General features: G+C 42.4%; 1 protein-coding gene across 3 annotated transcripts in view; it reads right to left on the reverse strand.

Moving 5' to 3' along the window:
- LOC130079621 (C-terminal-binding protein 2-like) overlaps positions 1-10,000 on the reverse strand; it is a 35,102-nt gene that overhangs the window by 2,551 nt on the left and 22,551 nt on the right. For all 3 annotated transcript variants that reach the window (XM_056244959.1, XM_056244960.1, XM_056244961.1), the window contains exons 5-7: positions 4,148-4,362; positions 2,046-2,176; positions 781-908 (exon numbers count right to left, since the gene is read on the reverse strand). In XM_056244959.1, coding sequence (XP_056100934.1) covers positions 781-908; positions 2,046-2,176; positions 4,148-4,362 — 474 coding nt within the window. The remainder of the gene's footprint in view (positions 1-780; positions 909-2,045; positions 2,177-4,147; positions 4,363-10,000) is intronic.

The following is a 10,000-nucleotide window of genomic DNA, read 5'->3' on the forward strand; positions in this document are numbered from 1 at the left end:
ATAACATTACAAATGCTGTCTGGAAATGCCAAGATGCGTTAAATTTTTTAAAAAATGTGCATAAAAAAACCCCAAAACACTCAATTGACAGTCTTCAACTGTCCAATTTTGGTGAGCTCTTGCAAATTGTAGCCTCTTTTTCCTATTTGTAGTGGAGATGAGTGGTACCCGGTGGGGTCTTCTGCTGTTGTAGCCCATCCGCCTCAAGGTTGTGCGTGTTGTGGCTTCACAGATGCTTTGCTCCATACCTCGGTTGTAACGAGTGGTTATTTCAGTCAAAGTTGCTCTTCTATCAGCTCGAACCAGTCGGCCCATTCTCCTCTGACCTCTAGCATCAACAAGGCATTTTCGCCCACAGGACTGCCGCATACTGGACGTTTTTCCCTTTTCACACCATTCTTTGTAAACCCTAGAAATGGTTGTGCGTGAAAATCCCAGTAACTGAGCAGATTGTGAAATACTCAGACCGGCCCGTCTGGCACCAACAACCATGCCACGCTCAAAATTGCTTAAATCGCCTTTCTTTCCCATTCTGACATTCAGTTTGGAGTTCAGGAGATTGTCTTGACCAGGACCACACCCCTAAATGCATTGAAGCAACTGCCATGTGATTGGTTGATTAGATAATTGCATTAATGAGAAATTGAACAGGTGTTCCTAATAATCCTTTAAGTGAGTGTAGATGACACTGCACACCTGTGAACGATGAGTAATGATGTATATATGACACTGCACACCAGCTGGACTGATGTCTATACTGTATAGATCTACACTGCACACCTGTGATGGCTCTGCGTATCTCTGTCGCTGCCGCTTCCCTCATCTCTAGAGACGCTTGTTCGCTGTACCAGGCTGTGTGTGGCGTGCAGATCAGATTAGGGGCGTCTTTCAAAGGACCCTGCGCAAAACTACACACACACACACACACACACACACACACAATAGACTTTGTTAGAAATCATTTAAGAAATCAGTGCAAATAAATCAAATCTTCTGTCACAACAAAAACTGCCACAGAAAAAATTCTCATAAATCTCTAAATAAAGCAACAGACGAGGAACTCTACCACTCTAAAGCCTGGAATCGTTAAGATTTTTTAATGTTTCTGAAAGAGTCGCTTCTGCTGCGTTTATTTGATTACAAATACAGTAAAACAGTGACATATTATTCCAGTGTAAATCAGCTGTTCTCTATGTAAATATCTAGTAAACTAATTTATTCCTGTGATCAAAGCTGAATGTTCAGCATCATTACTCCAGTCTTCAGTGTCACATGATCCTTCAGAAATCACTCTAATATGATGATTTATGATTATATAATAAACATTTATGATTATTATCAATGTTGAACATATTTTTGTGGAAACCGTGATACTTTTTATGTTTCAGAATTCTTTGATGCATAGAAAGTTGAAAAGAGCAGCATTTATTTGAAATAGAATCTTTTGTAACATTATAAACGTCTTTACTGTCACTTTTGGTCAAAATAAATTAAAGCTAATTAATTATTAGCTAACAAGAATACATAATAAAATGACTTAAATTAAAATTAAATGTACAAAATATGCAAATAAAAAAGTTCAATTTAAAATATTACAATAAATACTATAACAGCGTCAGGGATGTGTGTGTGAGCGTCAGGGATGTGTGTGTGAGCGTCAGGGATGTGTGTGAGCGTCAGGGATGTGTGTGAGCGTCAGGGATGTGTGTGTGAGCGTCAGGGATGTGTGTGAGCGTCAGGGATGTGTGTGAGCGTCAGGGATGTGTGTGAGCGTCAGGGATGTGTGTGAGCGTCAGGGATGTGTGTGTGAGCGTCAGGGATGTGTGTGTGAGCGTCAGGGATGTGTGCGAGCGTCAGGGATGTGTGTGAGCGTCAGGGATGTGTGTGTGAGCGTCAGGGATGTGTGTGTGAGCGTCAGGGATGTGTGTGAGCGTCAGGGATGTGTGTGTGAGCGTCAGGGATGTGTGTGTGTGAGCTGTGTGTGAGCGTCAGGGATGTGTGTGTGAGCTGTGTGTGAGCGTCAGGGATGTGTGTGTGAGCGTCACCTGAAGGGTTCGGTCTCGTGAACATCGAGAGCCGCTCCACGAATCCGGCCCTCCTTCAGCGCCTGAGAGAGAGCTTTCTCGTCCACCAGACCGCCTCGCGCCGTGTTTACCAGGAACGCTCCCTGACGCATCTAACACACACACACACACACACACGTTTACTTAGCTATCTAAATGAGGACATTCCATAGACGTAGTTTTATACTGTACAAACTGCATATTATATCCCCTTACACTAACCCTACCCATCACACACACACACACTAACCCTACCCATCACACACACAAACACACACACTAACCGGACCCCTAAACCTGCCAATCACACACACACACACACACACACACACACACACTAACCCTACTCATCACACACACACACACACACACTATCCGGACCCCTAAACCTGACCATCACACACACACACACACACACACACACACTAACCCTACTCATCACACACACACACACACACTATCCGGACCCCTAAACCTGACCATCACACAAAACATTCTGCATTTTTACTTTAAAAAAAAAACTTTAATTACTTTATTTTAATACTAAAGGAGGTTTTTGGAGATATTGTCAGGTTTTGGACACTTCTGGGTACAAATTTGTCCCCAAAATCTGGTTAAGTAGATACACACACACACACACACACACACACACAGTTTCAGATAGGTGTAATGATCCCGCTTCTCCAGAGGGAGGCAGTAGCAGCCTGCGGTATCACCAGTTACTGGTTTAAAAGAATGATTTCTTAAAGGACAAGTTCGGTATTTTACACTTAAAGGCCTGTTTCAAGATCGTTTCTGATGAAATAGAACGGTTAAGATTAAAATGTGGAGTGGTCTGGGGTGTTCACTGATATGCTCACACAAAAATCGCTGCAAAAGATGCTTTCCAACAGGTTTTATCGTAGTTTTTGAACAACTCCATTTGACTTGACTTGGACAAAAACTACGATAAAACCTGTTGGAAAGCATCTTTTGCAGCGATTTTTGTGTGAGCATATCAGTGAACACCCCAGACCACTCGGTGAGTTTAACGTCTTTGTAAACTAAAGTTGTTAAACTGCGTTGTTTCTGTGCACCTATGCAACCATTGTAGAGGTGGGGGAGGTGCAACCACAGAAACCGAAATTTCTCGGGACAGCAGCATGTGTCCACATTTTAATCTTAACCGTTCTATTTCATCAGAAACGATCTTGAAACAGGGCTTTGAGTGTAAAATACCGAACTTGTCCTTTAAAGATTCATCTCTGGCCACTCGAGCTGGTTCACAGAATCAAACTGAATCGAACTTTAGTTCCGGGTTGATGATGTGAGATGAAGGCTGTGTCCGAAATCACCTCCTACACCCCTAATGCCCAACTTTACAGCAGAAAAACACATGTTTACAGTCTGGTGTTAAAAGTGGGTTTGGTCTATATCGCTAATGTTGCCCTTTATGACGACTGTGAGGACGGTGAATTTTTTTATAACTCATCAGTTTAAATTATATTAAGCCTTAAAGTTGTGCATAATTAAGGGCGTGGCTACTTGAGTGACAGGTGGATTGCCTCTGATGTCACTACTAGCCGTTTGTCTGCTAGCGTTAGCGTCACGTCACCTCAGCTAATCCGCCTCGCTGCACATGTTCGTTTATCCAGGAGTGACGCGCGGCCAAGATGGCGACGGCCGGCTCCGCCCACTTTGGCCTTCAGAAACGCTCTTCAGAAACACTACGGGTGACGTCACACACACTACGCACATATGTTTTTACAGTCTATGGGAGACAGCCATTTGTAGTGGTGTCCCAAACCATAGTGGACATTATCAAGTGCACTTATTCAATCCCAAAATGCACCGCAATAACGAGTGTTCAACCAATGTACGCTCGACGGCTAAAGACGGTCACCGCGAATGAATTTCCTGCGTTCGCCAGAAGATGGCGCCCTCAGCTGAATCATCCATCCATCAGTTACAAGCGATTCATTCAGTTCGGTTCTTTTTGATTCGTTCATTTTGATCCGGTTCAGTTTGATTCTGTGATCCAGCTTGAACGAACAATCCATTCAAGGTTGGAACATCCCTGTGACTGTGTCGTCCTGTGACTGTACCTGTTTGATGGTGAAGTCATTGATGAGGTGATGGTTGTGTTCGTTCAGGTTGCAGTGCAGCGACACACAGTCGCTCTGGTAAAGCAGGTCCTGAAGTGTGTAAACCCGCTGGACGCCCAGCGATCGCTCCAGCCCGTCCTGCAGGTATGGGTCGTAGAAGATCACGTTGAAGCCGAAGACTTTCGCCCTGACGGCGACGGCCTGCCCCGAACGACCTGCACACACATCACACACAGCCTCCGTCAACGGGGATTGTAGGAGCCATACTTACCACCTTATTTAATTTTGATAAATTTGTTAATTTAAATATCAGAATGTTGTTGTATTATTAATTGTTTATTTCCCTGAGTGTGTGCCCTCTATAGGTGAGAAGGGAAAAGTTGTATAAAGGATAGGCCACCCCTGACAGGAAGGGGGCGCTGGTGCAAGAGCACACAGTCTTTTGACCGTGCACATGGAGCTAGGGTGGCATGGTGCAACAAACCTGCAAGCGGCCTAAAAGTTGTTTGTTTTGTTTTATGTTACAATGCATCTTTATTTTTGATTTAATAAACTTCAGTTATTTGTTTGGAACATCAACACGCCTCTCTGGATCTATTCATGGTACTTTGCACGCGTCAGAACCATAGCATCAGCATCTCCCACAGTGGACAAGAAACTAGTTTTCACCACTACAAATTGTCAAAAGAAACTTCTAGAGGTATGTGCTTGCGGAACCAAAGTGCTGAGTTAAATTTGAATGTTACGGGAAAAACTCAAGTTTGATGCTGCAAACTGTGGATGAAAGGATTAATTTGATGAAGAGTTCAAAGGTCTTGATGCATGCCATTTTAAAGAGGAATCAAAGGAAATTTGAAAAGTTTGTGTCTTTGGAAAGATGATATTTGCTTGATTGAGACAAAATGGAGGACAAGTCTTATCTAGAACAATCCCCAAACTCAGCTCAAAGAGATTTGAATGAGGTTGCTGCTCGTTTGAAAGCCTCTAGAGCAGGCAAGATGGCACACCTTACAAGACGAATTAATATTGTTAACTCTTTGATGACTGATGCTGAATATCTTGAAGAAGTAAAGGGAAACATGATGAAGTTCAATGAAATGTTTGTTGAATTCAAGTCTCTTCAAGAATCATATGTACAAATGTTAAGTGAAGAGGATAAAGTTGAAGATCTGAAAACCTGGTATGAACCAAGAATGAAACAAGTTGATATGTTTGTTTCTACTGTTGAGAAGTGGATGTCTAATATTCAAGAAGAATCAGACTTTCAAACTAGTACTCCAGTTTCTTCTGCTCTAAAAGTGACTGACCAGCTAAATGATGATGATGATAACACTTCAGTTGTCTTGTCTGTGCGTAGCAGTAGATCTGGCAGATCTAGCAGATCAAATTTAAGCAGATCAAGTGTGTTAACATCAGCCTCAGCTCGTATCTGTGCAGAGGCAGAGAGGGCAGCTTTACTTGCCAAAGCCAATACACTGCAACAAAAACATGCTATAGAGAAGAAAGAAGAAGAACTTAGAAAGATGAAGGAGGTGTGGGAAGTTCAAGCTGAAATTGCAGCCAACACCGCAAAAATCGAGTATCTCAAGTATGCTGAGACCTCAATAACCAATGGAAATGCTGTTGAAGATGATGCCATGAATGTGTATTGTAAGGAGATGTTGGATAAAACTCCAGTGCAACAAGATGTGCGCCCAAAAGAGACACTTCATGAACTCTCTACAGCACCAACTCAGACTACAAGACATTCTTTTCCTCAGAACAGCAATGCAATTCAACAACCCACCACCATGAAGACTGACTCCAAACTCCCTGCACAAATCTCTCATACAGCTCAAGCAAGACCTCTAGAAAGTAGAGAATCATCTTCATCTAATGTCATTCAAGGGCCTGATCTTGCTAAAATTCTTCAAAAACAAAACAACTTGACAGACATGCTTGTGAAACAACAACTTCTTTCCACCTTACCAAGAGGGGAAATTCCAATGTTTAGTGGAGATATTCTGCAGTACAGGTCATTCCTTCATTCTTTTGAGCACATCATTGAAACTAAAACAGATGATAATGCAGACAGGCTGCATTTTCTCATTCAGTACACAAGGGGACTACCACAGGAGCTGGTAAGAAGTTGCCAACACATGTCACCGAACCAAGGTTACCAAAAGGCAAAGCAGCTATTAAAAGAACACTTTGGTAATGCATATAGGATTTCATGTGCTTATATTGAGAAAGCTCTTTCTTGGCCTTCAATCAAGCCAGAAGATCCTAAGGCTTTACAGGCCTTCGCATTGTGTCTTAGAAGCTGCTGCAATAGTATGGAAGACTTGAAGTTCATGGAAGAACTGGACACAGTCTCCAATATGAGGTGTATTGCTTTCAAGCTCCCATATAAGCTCAGAGAGAGGTGGCGCACAAAGGCATTTGAGTTGCAAGAACAGAGGAACAAGGTAAAGATGGTAGATCTCGTCAGCTTCATTGAAAAACAAGCTAACATTGTCTCAGACCCAATATTTGGTGATATCCAAGACTCAAGCCCAAGTAAAGGAAAGCCCAAAGTGCTAGTGAAGCCCAAATCCAAAGGCAGTTTTGCTACCAATGTGCATGTGAACTCACCACAGACCACATCTAAGGATTCACAGCCAATTTCATGTCTCTACTGTAACAATGGACATGATTTGATGTCATGCTTGCAGTTTGAAAAGCAGCCGCACAGAGAAAAGATAAACTTTATAAGACAGAATGGAATCTGTTTTGGGTGTTTAACCAAAGGAGGACATATAAGTAAAGACTGCACACAGCATCTGAACTGCTCCATATGCAACAAACAGCATCCAAGTGTGTTACACATTAAAGCATTGGAATCATCAAAACAACTGAAGAAAACACCTGTGAGTAGCACACAGGTCTCCCTTCAAGATGGTAAGCATGCTGGAGTCAGAAACATGCAGTTTTACACAGAGTGTTTGTTGTCGATTGTACCAGTACAGGTTAAAAGCTCAAAAGGAAGTAAGATTCTGCACACATATGCCTTTCTTGATCCTGGTAGCTCGGCAAGCTTCTGCACAGAGGATCTTATGAGGAAACTCAACATTACTGGAAGAAAGACCAATATTCTTCTTCGAACAATGAGCCAGGATAAGTCTGTGCCCTCGTACATTGTCAGTGGGTTGGAAGTGTCTTCACTGGAAGAAAGTAACTTCATCCACCTGCCAGAAGTATACACCCAAAAGATCATGCCTGTTGACACCTGTAACATTCCCACAAAGGAAGAACTATCTAAATGGCCATACCTGAGTCAGGTACAGTTTCCTAGGATTCCAGCCAAGGTGGAGTTGTTGATTGGAAGCAATGCTCCCAAAGCCATTGAACCTTGGGAAATCCTTAATAGCCAAGGGGATGGGCCATATGCAGTTAAGACCCTACTAGGATGGGTTATTAATGGTCCTTTACAAGGCAAAAACACAGCAAACAGGAACAGTTGTGATGGTGGTGTTGTTAACAGAATTTCTATCTTGAACTTGGAAGAAATGTTGATGCAACAATACAACCATGATTTTAATGAGCGTTCATGTGAAGAGAAGGCTGAAATGTCTATAGAAGACAAAAGATTCATCAAGATTGCAGAACAGTCAATAAAATTAAAAAATGGACATTACACTCTTAATCTACCTTTTAGGAAGGACGACACAGTGTTGCCTAACAATTACCAAGTGGCAGAACAGCGACTTCAAAGTTTGAAAAGAAAGTTCAAGAGGAATGAAAAATTCAAAACCGAATATACTGAATTTCTAACAGAAGTCATAAAAAAGGGCTATGCTGAAGTGGTGCCGCAACAAGAGCTGAAAAGATCAGATGGTAAATTGTGGTACATCCCACATCATGGTGTATACCATCCTCAAAAACAGACCATAAGGGTGGTCTTTGACTGTGCTGTTACTTTTCAAGGTAAATCCCTCAACTCAGAACTTCTTCAGGGTCCTGATTTGACCAGTACACTTTTTGATGTTTTGACCAGATTTCGCCAAGAATCTGTAGCAGTTATGACAGATATCAAAGCAATGTTCCATCAGGTCAGAGTGTCAAGATCAGATGTTGACTTCTTGCGATTCCTCTGGTGGCCAAGTGGTGATGTCAGCATGCCTGCTGTGGAACATCGAATGATGGTACATCTATTTGGGGCAGTCTCATCCCCCAGCTGTGCAAACTTTGCTCTGAGGCAAACAGCCAAAGACAACAAAGAATGTTTTCGAACTGAGGTGATAAACACGGTTGAGAACAACTTCTATGTAGATGATTGCTTGAAGTCCCTTCCAACAGAGCATGAAGCAGTAGAATTGGTGAAAGATCTAACATCTCTTTGTCAAACAGGAGGATTCCACCTCACAAAATGGGTGAGTAACAGTCGTACTGTTCTTGCACATATTCCAAAGGAAGACAGAGCTCAGAATGTAAGGGAATTGGATCTCGACAGGGAAAAGCTTCCCACTGAAAGAGCTCTTGGATTGTTGTGGTGCGTGGAGAATGATGTGTTTAAGTTCAATATCACTGTCAAGTGCAAATCCCACACCCGAAGAAACTTGCTATCAGTTGTGAGCTCCATCTATGATCCACTTGGATTTTTGAGTCCCTTTACTCTACCTGCCAAATTGCTTATCCAAGACCTCTGTAGGAGTAAATGTGGTTGGGATGAGGAAATACCACAGGCTGCAGTGGATAAGTGGACAAAGTGGATAAAGGATCTTGACGAGATAGAAGATTTCAGAGTGGCACGCTGTGTAAAGCCAACTGGTTTTGGAATGCTGAAGCAAGCAGAGCTGCATCATTTCTCTGATGCTAGTGAACAAGGATACGGCATAGTGAGTTACTTGAGACTGACTGATGATATGCACACTGTACATGTGTCTTTCATGTTGGGGAAAGCCAGAGTGGCCCCACTTAAGCACGTCACAAATCCACGTCTAGAACTTACAGCTGCAGTGCTAGCAGTCAGAGTCGACATTATGGTAAGGAAAGCTTTGGAGCTAGATCTCAAAGGCTCAACATTTTTGACTGATAGTCAGTCAGTGCTGAAATACGTTGCAAATGAGAATGCAAGATTCCGCACATTTGTAGCTAATAGGATCTCTGTTATTAGAGAAAACACAGATGTAAAACAGTGGAAATTCATCAGAACAAAGCAGAACCCAGCTGACCTAGCATCAAGAGGGGTGAGTGCCAGCACATTGGTGAAGTGCAAAGAGTGGATCCATGGACCAGACTTTCTATGGAAGAAAGAAGAGGAATGGCCTAAAGAGTCCCTGGGACCCATGTCTCTCTCTCTCGATGACCTTGAAGTTAAAAGGAACACCACTGTTTATAGTACTGTCATTAAAGAGAATGAAAATCCTACCAGCCAACTGCTTAACTATTTCTCAACTTGGACAAAGCTAAAGTTGGCAGTAGCATGGTTCTTGAAGTTCAAGAATATCCTTCGCTTGCTTATTGCAAAAAGAAAAGAGATACAGCCCACCTGCGTGAATAAGGACACTCAGAGCCAAAACAATGTATGTAATGAAATGAAAATATTCAAGACATCACTTTGTGGACAATCCATAGGCTTGGATGATCTCTTGAAAGCAGAAAAGGCCATTGTTGAGTTTTGGCAGAAACAAAGGTATGCAGAGGAAATGTCAAGAATTGGAAAGACATCACCTGCTGGAAAGCGCTTGAATAGATTCAGCAGCCTGTACAAGCTAGATCCTGTGATGGACGATGGAGTTTTGAGGGTTGGAGGAAGGTTGGACAAGTCTGCAATGCCTGAGGAGACCAAGCGACCTATAATACTTCCAAAAGATGTTCACATCTCCACACTTA

The sequence above is a fragment of the Rhinichthys klamathensis genome, unplaced genomic scaffold (genome assembly GCF_029890125.1).
Source record: "Rhinichthys klamathensis goyatoka isolate OS25496 unplaced genomic scaffold, OSU_Roscu_1.1 h1tg001187l_1, whole genome shotgun sequence".
Taxonomy (NCBI): domain Eukaryota; kingdom Metazoa; phylum Chordata; class Actinopteri; order Cypriniformes; family Leuciscidae; genus Rhinichthys; species Rhinichthys klamathensis.